Below are 19412 nucleotides of genomic sequence, written 5' to 3'. Positions count from 1 at the left end.
TCCGCTGGCGAGGTGTTGTTGCAGCCCTGTACTCCTTGAGGAGAAACAAGGACTAAACTAACTAAACTTAAAATTAACTTTCCTCTAACATTTTTAAAATATCGCTGAAGATGTAGATTTCTTCAATCAGAAACATGTTATTTATGGAGAATGTCAAGTACTTGGGGATATTGTAAACAAGTTCAAAGAAGATCAAGCAGCTTCAAGTGATTATAGACTTACAATCTTCCAATACAGATTTAGACAAAATCTAAAGATTAGGATTAAATTTATGGTACATTTAGTGTGCACATTAATATAAGTACATTTATAAGTTGAGGCTTGAATATGGTAATGCCTAAAAGAAATCTCTGACAACCACTGTGGTCGGGCATTGTTGTCCTGAAGAACGGCACCTGGTCTAATGGCAGTAGCAGAGGCTATAATATATTTTCTCTGTATGCCATGCCTTGCACCATTAGAGGGGAGTTATGTAGGCCATCCCCATCCCACCTCACATCAGAGCATAACAATGGATTAGGTGAACCCTGCATTGGAAAAAAAAACCTGCTTATGTAGTGCAGAATCATGCTCATCTAAGAGAATGCACGAAGTGGTTGATACATAGATACAGAACGACAAAGAGTCAGCTAAAATGTAATCAACGAAAGGACATTGGTAAGACAGGCTAATCAAGAAATATAAATGGGAGAGAGTGAGGGGTGGGCATTTGTGTTTTACACCAAGCCAGCAACTGAGGCTAGATCATGGCAAGGCAGCCACCCAGCCCTGTAAACAGATACCACATGCAGATTAAGGATAGCTTGCCCAAGATGACAGCTGAACCTAGGATAGCCAACCTTCACTGTATTGATGACAGGTGCTAGAGGGAGAGAGTGAGAACAGGTCAGAAGTGGATGGTGTTTAGAAGTAATACTCACATGAAGAGATGTTATTTTAATGTATGTTTAAAAGAATGCCAGGTATAAAAAGGGTGCTCCACAGCTTTTCAGCACCATGGCTAATAAATTTCGAGTATCTTTTATTAACGATTTGTATCTGTTTGAACTGCCCATTTTAAATAAAGGAATTTACACAATGTATATCACCAGAACACCACCAGTCATTACACAAAGCATGATTACCATTTTCTTATGTTTGGAAGCTGCTGCCTGCCAGTTATAAAGAAAATGCTGCTGTTAAATAATTATATGATTAATTGTTGTTTTTTTTTTTCTTCACCACACACAAATATATTTGCAAATCTATAGTTCACTTTTCTTTCATTTAATGTATGATCTCATGTTTCAGCTATAAGCATCTGCATGACTTTAAATGTGCACAAGAATATCTTACCCAACCCCTGAATCGCCCAAAGCTGTAAAATTTTAAGCACATTTAAAGCTCTGAAAATGAACTAGGCATACTGACAACCTTAAATTTTCTGCAGCTTCTAGCACATAGTTTGAACGATGTACACTGTAGCACATACAAAAACTGGCATTTTCACACCTCCTGGACACTTGTTCCACTGTTTCCATTCTGCTTATGCAATGTTGGCAATGGTTTCTCAAGCTGCATGGCATTTTCTACATTCCTCTGGACTTTATGAGCAAGCTGCTGCATTAATGCAGGAGCTCTCTCTTTCATTCCTCTCTTCTGCACTTTGTCTTCAACAACAGGCTTTTCCGCATGGTCCGATAGTGGTTTATCTGTCATTTTCTTGCGCCGCTTCTTTTTGACAATCTCTGTGTCTGATCCATGAGAAGAAGTATCTGCTACCTGGATGGGAGAATCTTCAGTGTCGGGTGTTGGTAAAGGACGCTGATTGGCAACAGCCATCAGAGCATTAACTGGGCCAAGCATGCTAGGATCAATAGTAGCATAGCGACCAGAACTCAGTAAAACACGATTCCCAGATCCTGGCAGCTGATGAACAATGTATTCATGAGATGAGGTGTCAATGCCATTAGTTTCTCCAGCAAATGTAATCCCTTTGCTTCCATTAATAGTGCTTGCACCTACAGTACTGGAAGGAAATGTTAGTTGGGTCTGCTGGTGTTGCTGCTGATGGAGCTGCAACTGATGCAGCTGCTGAGGCAGGAGGGGAATGTAGCGTCTTGCCAATGTAGGAGTGCTTGGAACTAGCTGACGAGGACTCCCAGCTGTATTTCGTAATAATGTAACCTGACAGCTCAGAGGAACAGTGATTCCCATGGAGGAGCTGCTGATGGGCATTCCATTAGAAATATTGCTGGGAGCTGTTGGAATCTGAGGATTAATGTTCGCTCTTTTCTCATTTTCAGAAGCACTGCTAATTTCCTCTGCATCATCCCTCATTTTCAAAAGATCTTCAACTTTTTTCACCTGTAAATTCAAACACAAGTTTTCAACATAGGGTATTTTTCAGTCACAAAATACACTGTTCTTAATTTTAATTTTCAGATTATATAAGGTACTACTTCATTGCAAAGCAAGCCAGCTGAACAGTGAGAAAAAATTTTTCACTGTCTGATTATGTAGGACAGAAATTAGAAAAAGGTGAAGAACTGTGGTGAACTCAACAAAGCTGAGATACCAACAGCACAAAAATAATGGAAAAGCACAAAACAAAAGTGCTAAAGGTAGATTCTGGTCAGAACAGACCATAATGCTCTGCCTACTGCAGATGGCATGAGAGGCACCACTAGTTGTTTCTTTTGGTCGAGTTTTATGCTGTTCTAGTAACTAAGGCTATATCATTGCAAGAGATGGTTAGGTTGGGTAGAGTGGTTTACTATTGAGCCAGCTAATGAGACCATATCACAACGAGAGAAAATGGTGTTAAATGATCATAAACCAAGAAACCCCATGACAGCATCCAGAACAGAACTGCCAAAATAAGGAACAATATTAATATAAAAGTTTGGATGATGTGTAAAAATGAGAAGTGGCTTAAAAAAAAAACACCAATAAAACCAGTTTGTGTTTAATGCTGTGCAAGCAACTAAGGCTATATCACGACAGCAAAAAGTAATCTTACCTTACAATGTTGTAGGGACAAAACCCCACAGTGATATAATCATTACAATCTTAAAAACCATCACAAATAGTTAACAATAGAAAAGAGTGGGTAATGTGTAAAAAAAAAGGAGTGGTGAAGCCCAAAAAGGTCACCAACAAACCAAAAACGCAAAAGATAACTGTTATTAGGGCATAAAGTCCTATCATTAAAAATGTAAAGACTGCTGCCAATGGGAGGGACCTAAACAAAAAAAAAAAAACAACAAAAAAAAACAAAGAATCTGCTGTAAAAAACTGCCAGGAGATACTCTGTAGCTCAGGACAAACAATCAAAGTACCACATTTAAACTTCCTTTATACCTTGGACATACTGGTAGTGGTTCACCTCATAAGAGATGTCCTTGTGTGACATAGGTATGTCTTAACTTTAATCTAGTAAGGACCACCTCCTCCCACCTCACAGAATGACACGAAATTAAGCGGTAGGAAAGACAGGGAAGGATAGCATGTAGTTTATTTTACCCCAGGCCATAGGGACTGAACGTAGGCCGAGAAGATAAGTTTACAGTCTGATGTTACCAGCAAGTGTAATTTGCCAGGAGACTGAATGCAGCCTTGGCAGCCTTATCTGCTCGAACATTGCCTGGGATACCAGCATGGCCAGAAGCCCAAACAAAAAAAAATGTCTTTGTTGCGATGAACGAGTGCTGCATGAATTTTACGAAATTGGACCACAAGATGGTGGTCAAAATCATTGGAAAGGAGAGCTTGGAGAGCAGAAAGAGAGTCTAAAATAATCAAAAAGTTGTGCTCCAAAGAGTGGTGAACATGCTGCAAGGCAAGCAAGATAGCATAAAGTTCCATAGTGAAAACAGAACAGCAATCTGCCAGTTAGACTGAAGCAGCCCGTTGCAGTTGGCAGGATGGAACTGCTGCCTCAGTGACAGGGCCACCACTTGGGACTTTGGAGCCATCTGTAAAGATAGAACAGAATCCAGGATAGTCAAAGAGAAGTTCCTGAAAGGCATTGAAGAAAGATGAAGTCATTGGTGTCACCTTTTTCAAAAGCTGCAAGACGAATCTCAGGAACATGAAAAGTCGATAGTGCTGGTAGTAGAGGGAGAAGCTCTACCTCTTGAATATCTACTCTGGCAGCTTGAGGTGAAACACAGAATGATAATGGGTTTTGCTCCTTGGTATGAATGGCATACAGTGCAGCAAGCTGAGGTCCTAAAACAGCATGGTACACAGGGTTTCCAGGGTGAGCTTTTAAACAACAGACATAGGATAGCATGAGTTTCAGATGATGGAGAGAAAGTGGAGGCTCACCAGCTTCTGCATACAAACAAGTCCCCCAAAAGAAGGACGGGAGCAGAAGTTGGGTCAAAAGGCCCTCAAGGTCCTGTCAGGAGATCCGAGAGGGGGGGGGGGGGTTGGTAAAAAGGTTTGGTAAAAAGGGGGATTGGTGTTTTACACCGTGCCAGCAACTGAGGCTATATTACGGCAAGGCAGCCAGTCAAGGAGGATTATAGACACAGCAAATAGTGATAGTCTTGTCCAGGGTAACCTGGGAAGCAACAGCTTGAAAGGAGTGGAAAATGGTATCTGTCTAAACAAAAGGTGGGAGCGAATGAGAAGAGCAGTCCAACTGAAATGGACATCAGTCTGAAAATTCTGACATAAAACTCGAAAGCTTTTGAAGGAAAAAAGAGGTAGAAGGTAGTAGAAGAGTCTCCTGTAGTGCTATCTTAGGAGAGAAACAAGATGTTAGGCATGGGAGTTCTGAAAGTTGTTCGGATCCCTCAACAGTTCCATTGAAGGATTGTAGACATAGTTTGTCTGTGAGGAAAAGACACAGGGAGCCTCACAGAAGCAGAGGGAGAAGAAGAAGGCAGGGGCAGTGGGATGGAGAAGGCGACACTAAACGTCGTTCATCAACATCCAATCCATGTTCACCAAGAGAAGCAAAGCAGTTAGAAACAGGGGTTGATGGTGCTGATGTGGTAGTCCCAGATGTTTTCTGCTGAGTAGTGAGTTTTTCTAGCAATTTTGTTTTTGTTTTTGTGTTCTTGTCTGTCTGCAGGGTGGTATTCTTTTTCCTTGGTGATTTTGTGTTGCATGCTTGCTGGCAAGCAGTGTTTCTGACTGGTGAAAGAGGGCTGCTTGGGCAGTAATGCTTGTGTCGCTTGAGATGCTTATGTGGTTTGAGAGTTTTGTGATGACTGGGTGCTACCACAGTTTGTAGGAGGAGGAGGCATAGCCTGACAGACTGGGAAATAGTAATGATTGGTCCCGAGTGATGTAGAAGTAGGTTAACCATATGTTCAGAGGCTATCTAGATGGCTTCACTTTTTTTACTCTACTGAGCTGTAATTTGTAATTTCTCATCTACTATTATGACACATATTAGCAAACGACTCAAACTTGTTGATAAAAAAAAATGGCAATAAATTGTACAGTTTTCTTGGGAAAAATATACCTCCTGATCAATTCGGCTGAACTGCCATGGCCACTTGACATTGTAAAGGAACTGCCTCTGATCAAAACGGTTGTCATCAGGGCTGTAGCTTTCTGCATGGTAGGATGGAGTCAGCACTGTCATCTTGTGACGATTGATGGCGTACAGTTGGAAAAAGAGCTTCACTTTGTCAGCAATCTGCAAACAAAACACGTTTTTAAACATAACTGACTGTAGTATACTTGAAACAATGAGATTTTTGTAACCTTAAAGCTTTATCCTGAGATTCTGAAGAGAAAAGTCAAAAAGTTAGGTTTAAATCATAGATACTAACTTTCCGAATAACCTCAAATTAAAACTTCAGGTTACAAAATGACTGCAATTTGTACCACAAATCAATGATAATACATTCAAAAATCTCTCCCCTCTGGTAAGCTTTATTCCTTCTATATGGACAAAAAGCGATAAAACTGAACATCTAGAATGGTGATAGTGGCACAAAATGTGTTCAGTTTGGTTTTGTTATTTAAGTTCTACGCCACGCCAGCAACTAAGGCTATATCACAGCCAGAGAAGGTAATCTGTTAAAAGTTTGGAAAACAAGACTCCCCAGTTGATACCGTAACAACACCTTTAACAATAAAAGCCAATATAAGAAAAAAGGATAATATAAAAGGGTAGGTAACATGTTAAAAAAGGGTGTTGAGACTCACAAGGCTACCATTAAGCCAGAACCTTAAGATAAACATATAACTCGAAAGATGGTATCATCCTGGTTTTTTTTTTTCAATTTATAAAACTGCTAAAAGTCCTCAAACACTCCTTCGCTGTGTTCAGCATGGCTGTCATACCAGCCTAGTGATGTCACTGCCCTTTGGCACCGTTTAGCACGGTCAAGGAAAAGTTAGTTTGCACACTCTCCCAGCTGATCCAGTTTTTTGCAGGTCCAAAAAGTTGGTTCTGTTTTGATGATGACACCTAAAAAAACTTTCCTAGATTACGTTTGTTGCCTTGGATGCATGATTCCGGTCCCTGTAAAGTATGAGCCACCTCCTCTGCAGAAGCCAGTCTGGGCAGTATGCAGGTCCTGAGGTTTGTGGTTAATGTGGGGAAACCGTGCACAACTCCTTCAGTCTCTGAAGGCTGACCATGATAAAAGGCCACCTCAAGCCCAAGTGGTGTCTTAGATGCCTGCCTCTTTCTTTCTCTGCAGGTATTTCCGGTTGCTTCATGTGCACGCCCTACAACAGGTTGGTGATTGCGTTTGCCTCAACTTCTGTTGTAAAGTTGCCTTGTCAGACTTATGTCTGCAGTAAGCTGGTGTTTTTTTTATTTTTGAGACCTTTCCATGCACATGGCTTTTCTGGCATTGTTGTGGACAATTGTGATTGCGCAACTGGCCGTCTATTGACTTCACAGGTGGTGGTTGTTTTTCCTCAACCTGATCTTTAAGACCCTAAGGTCATGCCATCTTATAAAGTCAAAGAAGAAATAAAATTTTGAGAGTAAATTCTCTTTCTTCAAGACTTACCAGATAACATGACATCAAGGCCCTCATGACCTTCCTGCTATTTAGGTAGAGTGTTGGTCAGAAAAAAAAAACCTGATGTATTGCCTTGTGTTGTTTTATGCTGTTAGAGGGCAGCTGCTTATCTATTGGAGTGCACTATATTCCAGGGGCATGCTAGTTCATTGTCAGGCAGACAACTTTTTGATGGTTACAGATGGTCACGTCATCTGGTAAGTCTCTAAGAAATAAAATTTGCTCTCAAAATTTCAAGTTTTGTTTCTTCTTTGGACTGTTATTTGGTATTCCTATGCAGTGCACTGAAAATGTCTTTTTGACAAAGAAGCACACTATACAAGTGCAGTCTTCTTATTGTAAAGAATTTTGAGTCCTATTGTTGCTGGAAAAATGCAGCATATAAATATTATTATTATTGCAGCTGGTTCCTACAGCCCTAGTAGCTTCACAATCAGAGAAACTTAAGATAAAACTATCTGCACTATCATCTCCATGCAGGCATTACACCTATTGTTTGTGATTGTGTAGATGATTCTTTTTGAAGTAAAGTTTGTCTATGTCCATAATAAAACAAAATGTATAATGACATCAACTTTTAGAGTACATTATTAGATTAGCAGTATTTTAAATGCAGGGTGAACATGAGAGCACCTGTTTAGAAAAGAAATTGTGGTGGGTGTCAATAATAAATGACCAGCACAAATACCACAGGTTCCTGTGGATCCACCCCACACACACACACCCACCATAATCTGGGGATTCATAGTTCTAATTTCTATCTTAAAATATGGACAAATTTTGCTTTGAAAAATCCTCTCTTCATAAGCTTGAAGATACTGCCCAAACCATAAACTTCTTCAGTTTTATATCTTAATTCACAGGTGTTTTTACCAATATAAAAATTTCCAACCAAAATATTTTCAAGACAAACTGACAGGAGTATTTTACTAATCAAATATTTTTGTAATCTATATTCAACTCACCATTTAGATGCACTTTTATAGGATAGCTAGATGAGGATATGGAGACTATAACAAAACAACAATAATCAAAATCAAAAAGCAAAATTAAAAGTGGAGAATCTAAATTTTTTGTCAAAAGTTGGTCTTCAGAAAAAGTAAAGATATTTTATACCTCTTCTGGGGAATGCTTGCTGCTTGACAGGTGTAACAGCTTGCAGAACATGCTATAAGGACCACACTTCTGTTGTTTGCGCAGTTTTCCATAAACTGACAGTTCCTCATATGTCATTCCCATGTCTTGCTGTTCACATAACATAACAAATTTTTAGACTCATCAGATGACTGCTGTCAGATGAATACAAATATATTCTTGCAAAGCACAAATAAATTTCCTTTACTTCTGCCGAAAGGTGTTTTGACATGCATCATGAAACGATCAGAGCAATAAATAATATTCATCCATGCTCTTAGAGATAGATGCAGAAATAGTGTTCTTTGGCATACAAAGAAATGATACTGATTAATCCTAACGTTCATCTTTTAATGACCAAGGCAAGAATCAGGATAGGGACTGGAACATCAGAACCCTCTAAGAAAGTGGCAAGTCAGCTCAAGTAGCAAGCAAAATGAGAGGGGGGGGGCATTGGTGTTTTACGCCGTGCCAGCAACTGAGGCTATATTACGGCAAGCAGCCAGCCCTGTAAACAGATGCCACATGCAGAGAAAGAACAGCGTGCCCGAGACGAGAAATGAACTCTGGGCAGCAAACCTTCACTGTATTGGTGACAGGCGCTAACCGTTGCGCCACCGGGCCGCTAAAAAGCGAAATGAGAAAATACAACATCAGGGTTCTCAGGTTATGAGAAACCAGATGGAATGGAAGTGGCCAGACCAAACAAACATCAGGAGAAACCATTATTTACTCTGGCCACAAAGACCTGGACCACGATCATACCCAGGGAGTAGCGCTGCTGATGTCAACAGAGGCAACAAAGGCGCTGATGGCCTGGGAACCAGTCTCACCATGGCTCTTGTCAGCAAGATTCAATGCTAAAGGAAGGAAGATCACCATCATCCAGTGCTATGCACCAGCAAATGCAGCAGATAGAGAAGAAAAAGAAGACTTCTACAGTTCCCTGCAGTCTCTGCTTGACCGCACACCTAGAAGAGATCTGAAGATCATTATGGGAGACCTAAATGCCAAAGTGGGAGATGATAACACCAACAGGAAACTCATCATGGGAAGATATGGGATCAGCACCTAGCAAACCAGCTGACATTTGATTGGAATTCTCAGAGGAAGAGGAGAGTTGGGAGACCAAAGCTGACATGAAAAAGAACAGCAGAAAGTGAGGCAAAGGACATCAGAAACACATGGGCCCAACTGAAGGGGGCTGCCCAAAACCGGGTCCACTGGCGAGGTGTTGTTGGGGCCCTATGCTCCTTGAGGAGTAACAAGGACTAAACTAAATTAATCCTAATGTTGTTCAGAACTTACCAGATCAATGGAACCACTGAACATTAGAACAAAAATTAATTGAGAAACTAAAGGAACTAATATTAACAGGACTTCTTGCTTTATATGTGCCCATGGGCTTCTGACTGCTTTATCATCTATGTCCCTGTTACAGATTTATTTCTCATACATGTAAGGCCCAACTTAAGCCACCACGGGAAAAACGCAATAGTAATCGATTAAAAGAAAGTAAAAGAAAGTAAAAGAAAGAGTAAATATAGAGCAAAAGAAAGACAATAGTTATGGAGCATCAAACAAAGCAAATCAGCACAATACTGGTATAAATAATTCTGAAAAGTAATGCTGCATAATAAGCCTAACTGTGAACATCTAAACTTACTTCATCAGTTTGCATGAGTTCACCATCAGCCAGAGGTTCCAGTTCAGCAGTGGGAAGAGCACCGAGGATACTGCAACAATGCGCACACATTTTCGGGTCTATTTTCTATGCTTTGATGTCATCTTACAGGCAGAAATATTTTTGAGCTGTTTCCTTTTCATTCATATTTCAGAGAAGGATGGGAGACAGCAGGAAAGAATAATCTTTGGCAACTCATTGACTATTCATAGCTTATCATTTCTTCCTCATAACTACACATCTTCATTGAGACCATCAACTACTACAGCACAGGTACATGTATCTCATAACACTGCTAAGGGGACTTTTCAGGACACATGTGCTTTCATCCAATGAAGTGACTGCTTAAGCTATGTAACTTGCATAAAAACAATATTAAAAAATTTAAGCATAACTTGGTGAGGCACAGACTCTCACATGAATACTAAATATCACTAAATGTTTTCTTGACTGACGAACATCAACACAATTTTACTAATTATGGTAAAATCTTTATTTTGACATTTTGAAATTTTACAAAATACACTGCTCAAAACAATGGAAAGGCCAGTTGTATAGTCAATCACTATTTCATGCAAATGAACAACAGACAATAACATTAAATCAAAGCATTTCTTTATTCGTTAAATGAAACATTATCAGCCAATTTTATTGAGACAAATCATTATAACAAGAATTTGAGCTTGAGACTGACAGGAGCCATGTTTTCAAAATTAAGAAAACGTGATATCAGAGAAAAGAAAGTAAATAGTGAGTGTGTCCACCACTGGCCGGAATGCAGGAAAGGTACCGTTGTCTTATGGACTGAATAAATGTTCTTAGAGTGCTTGGAGGAATTGTCTACCATTCGTGCTGAAAAACTGGTACAACTGATTGAGGCCAGCTGCTGGGAGTTGGTTAGCCCAGGATATCCCATAATGTTCAATGGGATTCAATTCTGGAAAACATGCTTGCCAGTCTATGCTATTGACTTTGTGCTGCTGAGGGAAGTCACTGACAACCCTCTCCAGGTTCAATCTGGCACTGTTGTCCTGAAGAATGGTGCCTGGTCCAAGGGCCTGCAGCACTGGCAGCACCAGAGGCTGTAAAATATTATCTCTGTATGCCACTCCTGTCAGGCTGCCTTGCACCAGGTAATGGAAAGTTTTATAGGCCGACCCCATCCAACCCCACACTATGATGGATTCACCACAAAAGCGATCCTGCTCCACCACAGTGGGATCATGGTAATGCTCCTCCTGTCATCATCAGATGTGGATTTGGTCATCTTGGAAGGACCTGGTAAAGCATGATTCATCAGTAAAAAAGAACTGCAGCCCACTGTTGCCTTATCCATGCCAGATGGTATCATGGCCACGGTGTGCAGATGTCAGGACAGGGTGGACAGTGGGTCACCTTGACCAAAGGTTACTCTACCTTGGCCAGCTGCGAATCATCTGAATGTGCTGGCAGTGGCTGTTCTCCATTTTAGAGCTGACAGAACAAGGAACTTGTCCTGCTGTCTGGTAGTTGACTGTAGGTGTCCAGGGTGTCTTCACTCTGCAACACTTCGTTGCATTGTAGTCATCTCATAGAGTATGAATGACAGAGTGAGCAACTCCCTATTGGCGGCCAATTTCTCAAACACCTACGCCCTCCTGCAGCCATTCAGTGACCCACCCTTGGTCAACAGCACTTAATTGTCGTCTCTGAGGTATGATTAGAAAAGCACATAGAAACCGGCAGTAAACCCTCCCAGGGTTATAGAATTACTGAGTTATGTTGACAATGGACAGGCTTTTCATGTGCACTGCATGTTTCCTCCTGCTAAATTCTGTTTTGTCATATGGATATGTTGCAATTGTACACATTTCGGGGAATGGGGTTCAATTCCTGTTTTGTTTGACTGCCGTACTGAGCACGCACAAGACCAAGCTGGATTGTCATCAAACTCTCATTGACTGTTTACTCACACAACAAATTGACTAAAGAAGATTCTAAAGGAGTTCCTCTATTGATACAAACACGATTAATAAAAATGTAGAAAATATTGGAAGACGGCCTTTCCATTGTTTTGAGCAGTATATAAACCAACAAGTCAGTTCATGTTGCAGACCTTACAATTACACATCAGAGATGACTTATGGATGGAACCCACATTTTCAAATGCATTCAAATTAAATGGCAGTGTCCTAAAGTACACAGAACATGCTTATATTTTATAAAATAAGAATTGACTTTCTGATGGTCTCTCCACACCATGTGGGCAAATGCAAATTTCTCTTATATATGACATCTTTTTGCTTCAAGTGACGTGGAACAAATGATGCACACAAGACATCAGACACAAGACACCATTCGTACAAGAAACAATACAAGACCTACCACAACTCACTACATTCCATTTATTAACTCTAACCTCTGTGTTTTAGTCACTCCTTACCTTTCAAGAGAGGTAAATCCGAACTTATCTTTACAGTGATTGATGAATATTCGTAAGTCAGTTTTGCTGATACCGCCAATTGGATTAATGTCTGCACTTGAGCAGTCATACTTGGTCATGTAGCCACGAAGACTGTACAAGCAGTTGCAGAAAAAAGCATAAAAAAATTACTTCTCTGTTCAAATAAAAAAAAGGCAGTAAATGAAAGAATAGGTAGTTATACTGATAGTGGTAATCCAAACCACTGAACTCGTAGGTCACCAATTAGTGAGTTTTATTCTGTCTGATGTAATAATGATGAGCTGTGATAAGCTCTTACTTTACTGTGAAGCATCAAAAGATATTATTAACTCGGATTATTTCAGTACAGATTATTTTTCATGAATGTCTCCTAAAAATAAAGAGCAAAAAGTTCAAATGTATATTACTAATTTTCTTTATAAATCCATTAAAATACTATTTACCATTGAAGATGCTGAAAACCAAATATTTTACAGAAGAATTACAAAAAGCAAAAATATTACCACTGTAAAAAAATGTCAACCAGTATTGCCCTGTCCAACAAATGATCTGTTTTAACCCACTGCATGCAACATGAGCATGAAGGCTCAATCAACTGGTGAAACATATCACACTCAAAAGAATCCTTTCATATAATTTAAAATGACTTGAACAAAAAATCTCAAGAAAGAACTTGATTCTTGAGAAATTAAGATGAGTTCCCTCATCTGTTTAAATCTCCCTCTAAGCAAAAAAAAAAAACAAAACAAAACCATGTGACATATACTAGAGACTTGTCAGTTGTCAGCTTTTAGTAAACGTGGCTTAACAAAGCATCTTTAGTGATAAATTTTTTACAGAAAATATGAAAAGTTCATGTGCCATTGCCAAATGCATAAGAAAGAATTCTCTCAAATAAGAGTTTATACTTTCCCAAATTATCTCACACTGAGAAAACAACTGGTGAACTTGATCATTTGTACATGGAAGACCGACCACTGAGCAAAATACTCTGTCATGCATTAACAATCACATTTTGCTTCTTCTTAGTCCTTTTCACCCTCAGTGGAGCATAATGTTGCAATTACACCATGCCAGGGGATCCGATTCTAGGCATCCCTCCCCAGTTAGGTCCATGTCATCCCAGATGCCTTCTTCACACCATGGACCAATCTCCTCCATGTCAATCCTGCACTTCCCCTGTGGGTTCCAGCCCAGAGCTCGTCTTGTTAAACTGTCGGCTGGCTTTTGCAGGGTGCGACCAGATCAGCCCCACTTCCACTTCTTGATGTCTTGGCTGCCAGGTTTTTGGTTGGTTCTCTCCCACGGGTCTGTATTGGAGATCTTCTAGGGCCATCCGATATTGAGGATATGACACAGACATCTGTTGATGAATGTCTGAATCATGTTGGTGATGGTGCTTGGCAGATCCATATAGAAGGACTGACTTTACATTTACAATGAAGATGTAGATCTTGGTGTGTAGCTGGAGTGGGGCCTCTTGCTTGTTTTTTGAGCCGTATTGCCTCCCTCTCCATGATGTTGATTGTCAGATCAGTCATTGCTGCTTCTTCTGAGAGCTGAGTGAGCTTTGTCTGTACATGTTGCTGCTTGTGAGACAACAAGCTGATGTTATCTGCAAAGTCGAGATCCTCAAGTTGCATGACGAAGGTCCACTGAATACCTGTGTTGCTGTTATAGGTTGTTCTTCTCATGATTCAATCTATGACGATTAGGAAGACTGTCCACGAAAGCATGCAACCTTGCCTCACTCCAGTCTTCACTGCTTCCCATTGTGGATCACCTGGCATCGAGTTTCATACAGCTGCTGGATGATGGCAATGAACTTTGGTGGAAATCCGTAGTGCTGCATTAACTTCCAGATGGTCTCAGCTGAGAAATCTGTGATTTGTTACTTTAATGAGTCACTCTCTGTTTTCCATCCCATTGCCAAAGTGCCTCAGAGACTTTTTGGGGACTGCACTGGACCAGATATTATCCAATGTGAAGGCATTTGATTAAAAAAATCAAAGACGAAATATTTTTAAACCCTTTGGCTATATCTGTTCCCCCTACAACTAGAAAAACATGGTCAAGCTCTCTACTGTGTTTTCTCAGGTAAATAGTTTTACGATTTATGCTTTCTTCCTTTCTGCTCCCCACCCAACACAGAGTGGGTGTGACCGAGCAGTAAAGTATTTCCTGCAAGGTTGCAGCAGAGATACAGAAGGAATATACTGTGACCTTCAGATAGAGATGGAGACCAGATTGACCCAAGCTACAACCTTCTAGCAAAGCTAGAGGATTGCAAGACTAGCCAATTAATTAGTGTGGGCAACACCATTTAGGATAAGTCCAGGCCAAAAAAATTGTGTTGGTATAATGGGCATCAACCCATCAGGCATCTCAACCTCCAAGATCCCATCCTCCTCTGACATGGGTCACCCTGCATGGCAAATGCAGGAGGACTAAAGGAGGTGGGGAATTGGTGCTTTACGTAGAGCCAGCAACAAAAGCTATATCACGGCAAGGCAGCCAGTCCTGTAAAAAGATGCCACTTGCAGAGAAAGAACAAAGTGCCCAAGACAAGAGCTGAACCCAGGAGCCAACCTTCACTGTATTGGTGACAGGCATTAACCGTTATGCCACCGGACCGCCCAGGAGGGCTAAAGGAGGCCATAGAGAAAAAAGACCAATGGAAAGAAGGTGCAATGGAAAAGGATATAGATCAAAAGGGCTGGTAAAGGAGAAAATAGAATGATAGAAGAGAAAGGAGAGGCCAGCTCATTGGCCCAGCCAGAGAGGCTGGATGTCCAAGACTAGCAAAAGAAGCCAGGCCTTGGGAGGCCATAACTGAGGGTAACTTTGAATGTCACTCATTCTGCTACAGAATGCTGTAAGACTGATGAGATAGTGGCAAAAAAATGAACTGAGAATGCATATGCAACTGCAATTCCCTAAAATATTTTTTAATCAAAATGACAAATATGATCACTGGGCTATTTCGTCCAGTAAGCAGTGGACTTTAAATAGTTACACACAATGTAGGAATGAATTATTTAGTAATTTAATTTTTTGTTGCATTTTATGCTGCAGCTCAGGGTAAGTAAAGGCTCAAGTGGCAGAACACTGAAATTAAAATCTCTATCCCCAACCCTTTACTTTTCCTTACGAAACTAGATTTATGATCATCACATGAACACAAAATGCTGCCTTCTTAAGCACTATGTCTTAAAATGTAAGCCTCTTACATTTTCTAGCTGAAAGAAAAAACATTGTTTAGACACTGCAATAAATCTCTACGAATAATTTATCACGGTTGATTTCCTGCCCTTAAGTTCTAGCCCCCTTACAAAAGTAAAGAATACTAGTCTAACTCTGGCACAGGTAAGCTTATATTTGTTTTAGCATATTTAAGGCACTGAGAAGGGCAAATAAAAGCTTAAAAATACCTCTCATCTACATTGGCAGATCCAAGAACAAGTAGTCCACCTGAGCGACCTCTTGCCCATAAAGACAACTGTGCAAATAGATAGGCTAAGACCATTCTCAGTCGTGCCTGAAACAAAATGCTCATCAATCAGATAATGAGGACTAAGGCCCCCGACTTCACAAGTGGGGAAATAGTAACCTTTTTTCTGCATGCTGTTATTTATAGATATATTTTACTCTGAGGAATACTTTAGGGTATCTTGGAGGGTGGTTGACACCAGTGTTGATATAGGATCAGGGCTTCTGCTAAGGCTAAATTCTTTGGGGTCCCAGAGACCCCTTCTTCAGATTTTTAAGGGGTCCCTGTTCTTCGCCCAAATCTGAAAGGGACCCCATTGACGAAAATTGAAGGGGTCCTCCGAACTTTTAATGCGTACTGTGCAATTATTTGCGTAAGCAGAAGCCCTGAGGATGAACTGGCTGGCAAATGTGAAAGAGTGGACTAGTAGCCTGCTCACCACCACTCTAGACAGGTTTAGGTAGCTAACCTTTTGCCAGCTGCTGCATCTATCTAGTTGCTTCCTCCAGTGACCAGCACCAAAGAACCAATATAACTGTTAGTTGCCAGCAGTCAAGTAATAAGTGAATGGAATGAATTGGGGCTTTTGTGCCATGGATGTATTGGAAGGCAACACTGCTGATGAATCAGCCTTAGACTTGCATGTAAAACATCCTCCCCCATGGCTAGCATGTAAGCAAGTCTCCACTACATGCATCCCCAACCACACACCAATGCTTTCTCTAGCAAAATCTGTAGTTGGTAGTTGCACAAGAGTTGGCTGTTTATAAAAAGTATCTTAATTTACTGATTCTTGATACGAGGTTTAACATCCTTGCAGAGAGCACCAACAATTATCTTAAAAATGCTGCACTACAAGCTCAAATGTGCAACAGCTGTGGTGTTTTTGTGGGCTGTGACCATGAAATTTTGTAGAAATTATGCAATGGAATAGCTAGAAATATTTTTGGAATGCATCTGTGTTCGGATGATTCAAGTGAAAGCTAACAACTGTATAGAACAGGGGTGGGCAATTAATTTTCCCAAGGGGCCACATGAGAAATTGGGATGGTTTTAGAGGGCCGGACTAATATAGTTAACTCAGTTTTACCCAATACTGTATATATAGTATATATACTGGAGGGCGGGCCAGCGGGCAGGCCGGTCAGAGACACAGGAGGCAGGCCTGGATGCGGCCCGCGGGCCGGCCTTTGCCCAGGTCTGGTATAGAATGACTAACGAATAATATTATTTATTACACATGTCCAATACCTGAACATTTTGAAGTGCCAAGTTTTCACGAAGACTGCCACCATGTACTCGAAATCTGGGCATCATATTGACTGCGGTTGAAAATATCTTAAGCACTGCAGCCACAGCAATGTCAATATTGATGGACAGGTGGTAACTGCAAGATAATAAACCAGCTGACAAAGGAATACTGGAAAAACTCAAGAGCATCTGCAATGATAAACAACTTCAATGAATAGTTTTTGTTACTTTTCAGTCACACTTTTAAAGAAGTTTGTAAAAGTATAATAAGATTTAACCACCAGCTTTAATAACAGCAAAACCATAACAATCTTAATCAGCACAATATCTAATACTTTTTAACACTAATAACTTTTCTGGAACATTTTGATGGCGTTAACCTAGCAGTTGCTTCTGTCTACTAAAGCCAGTTATTAAATGTTACAAAAACAGAGTCAAGACTTTAGAAAGGTTACAAATTAAGAATCAGCAGACTAAAAAATGTCAATTGGACTAGCTAAACTAGTTACCATGAACTAAGCTGTGGCATATTGATATGAAAATCTCAGAATGTTGAAAAACATACACTGGTGCATAGTGGCAGGGCACAGTTATTATGATTTATTTTCAAACTAATGAAAGATTGGTTGTTCAAGGAAAGGAATTCATGCATTCAAAAGCTGAATCAATTCTCTATAAGTTAGGTTCTTTGAAATTCACGTCCTCACTGGTACAAAAAAACAAACAAAAACAAAACAAAACAAAAAAGAGAAAAAAAACACATGTGATTTCTAGTTCTCAGCAAAGACAACATATGTTTTAGCAGGCTATAATTCGATGATACAAATGATGATATGCCATCTTTAAAAAACAACAGAAGTGATGATTTTTCATCTAAAATTGAGGCTTTAAAAGGAAATGTCTTCAGGTACATAAGTCATATGCAAAGAGTATGGTTACAGTATTTTATATGGCTATCACATTATAATAAAAAAAAAACAAATCACTTATTTATGGTAAAATAGTCTCTTGAATTAATGTTTAAAGTATGCTTTTAATGATATATTGCCTGTTAAATTTATATTTTATTTCTTATCATCTGCCATTTTATAAGAAGAAATAATTGTAAATGTGCCAAATGAGATCAAAATGGGATGGTCAAAAATAAACTCAACGACTATAAAATGGAAGCCCTCCTATGCTCAAGAAGAAGAAATCGATCATGGCTCATGAATCCACCCCAGCATATCCAAGTGGGCGAAACCAAGCATCAACTTTATATCATCTGTCAGGAATCTGGAATTCATTGTCACCGCTGACATGACCCCTGATAGACAAGTTACAACTGTCAGTCTGCCTAATGAGCTACAAAGGATCAGTGCCACATTCTCTTTATTTGTGCTTCCCAGGCTTGATTACTGCAACCCCTTGCTGGCAAGCTGCCCCTAATACCTCATTCATTCTAGAAAGTATAGAACTCTGCTGCATGTCTGCTGCTTAGAGCTAGGAAATAGGACCAGGTCAGTATTCTCCTTTGTTTTCTGCATGGGCTACCCATTCATTCTAGAATTCAGTAAAAACTGTATGTAGTATGTTTTAATGCCCTGACTATTTCTCTGATTTTCTCTTCCCCTGCATCCCAGCCAGAAAACTATGCTCTTTGTCTGATGACTGTATCCTAACTATTCCTGACACCAGAACAATATACGGTCACGTAAGTTTTAGTTACTGTGCAGCAAAACAATGGAACTCTCTCCCCTTCCCTACTCAAGATTAAATTGTTTAAAAGTGCAATAAAAACACTCCTCTTCCTTGACCATTAGTTCTAACAACAGTCCACACAATGCTCGTCCACCCTATGCTTCCCTACTATTCTTCCTCTGCATGATCACGATACCCTCAGTTCTTGCTACCTGATCTTTCCATCTTGTGTATGTTGTCCATGTCTTGTTCTTGACTCAAGCACTAAAATGCTCCTTACGAGCGTGAGTATGCGCTATATAAATGATGCATTTATTATTTATTGTTAAATGGGTTGCATTGCATTGTGTTGAAAAAAACTATAAATACAGACATAAAACATTAGTTTCTTCTCCTATTTCCCTCTGGTAGCAGGATAGTCCACATGAAATGAAAAGGTATAATCATATAAAGAATCCCAAAATAAATTGAGAGCATGAACCTGTTATTCAACCACAAAACAAACTGACCAGCCAATCTGGTTTGCCAGTTGTGCTGCACGATTGCGTGTATCATTAGATGAGTTCTCTGATGCCATGTAGCATGTGGTGAAAATGCGATTTGCCAGCTCACGAGGTTCTTTAGGTACATATTCGGGTTGTCCAGTAATACGCTGAATGTCCATCTGAACTGTGTGATCTAAGATGTTAAAACTACACATCATCATCTCAATAAATCTGTCATCCTTCAACCTTTGAAATCTAAGCT

At 40.0% G+C, this 19412-nt stretch overlaps 1 protein-coding gene across 2 annotated transcripts in view; it reads right to left on the bottom strand.

Annotated features, from left to right (window-relative positions):
* Positions 1 to 1181: 1181 nt before the first annotated feature.
* Positions 1182 to 19412, bottom strand: part of LOC112565583 (glutamine-dependent NAD(+) synthetase-like) — a 38114-nt gene continuing 19883 nt past the window's right edge. For both annotated transcript variants that reach the window (XM_025241113.1, XM_025241114.1), the window contains exons 12-19: positions 19175 to 19343; positions 16986 to 17121; positions 15676 to 15782; positions 12224 to 12355; positions 9784 to 9853; positions 8100 to 8228; positions 5462 to 5638; positions 1182 to 2346 (exon numbers count right to left, since the gene is read on the bottom strand). In XM_025241113.1, coding sequence (XP_025096898.1) covers positions 1486 to 2346; positions 5462 to 5638; positions 8100 to 8228; positions 9784 to 9853; positions 12224 to 12355; positions 15676 to 15782; positions 16986 to 17121; positions 19175 to 19343 — 1781 coding nt within the window. In that variant the 3' untranslated portion in view covers positions 1182 to 1485. The remainder of the gene's footprint in view (positions 2347 to 5461; positions 5639 to 8099; positions 8229 to 9783; positions 9854 to 12223; positions 12356 to 15675; positions 15783 to 16985; positions 17122 to 19174; positions 19344 to 19412) is intronic.

Source organism: Pomacea canaliculata, linkage group LG6, assembly GCF_003073045.1.
Source record: "Pomacea canaliculata isolate SZHN2017 linkage group LG6, ASM307304v1, whole genome shotgun sequence".
Taxonomy (NCBI): Eukaryota; Metazoa; Mollusca; class Gastropoda; order Architaenioglossa; family Ampullariidae; genus Pomacea; species Pomacea canaliculata.
Note: the sequence above shows the minus strand (reverse complement) of the source record. Positions and strands in the feature narration are given on the sequence as shown.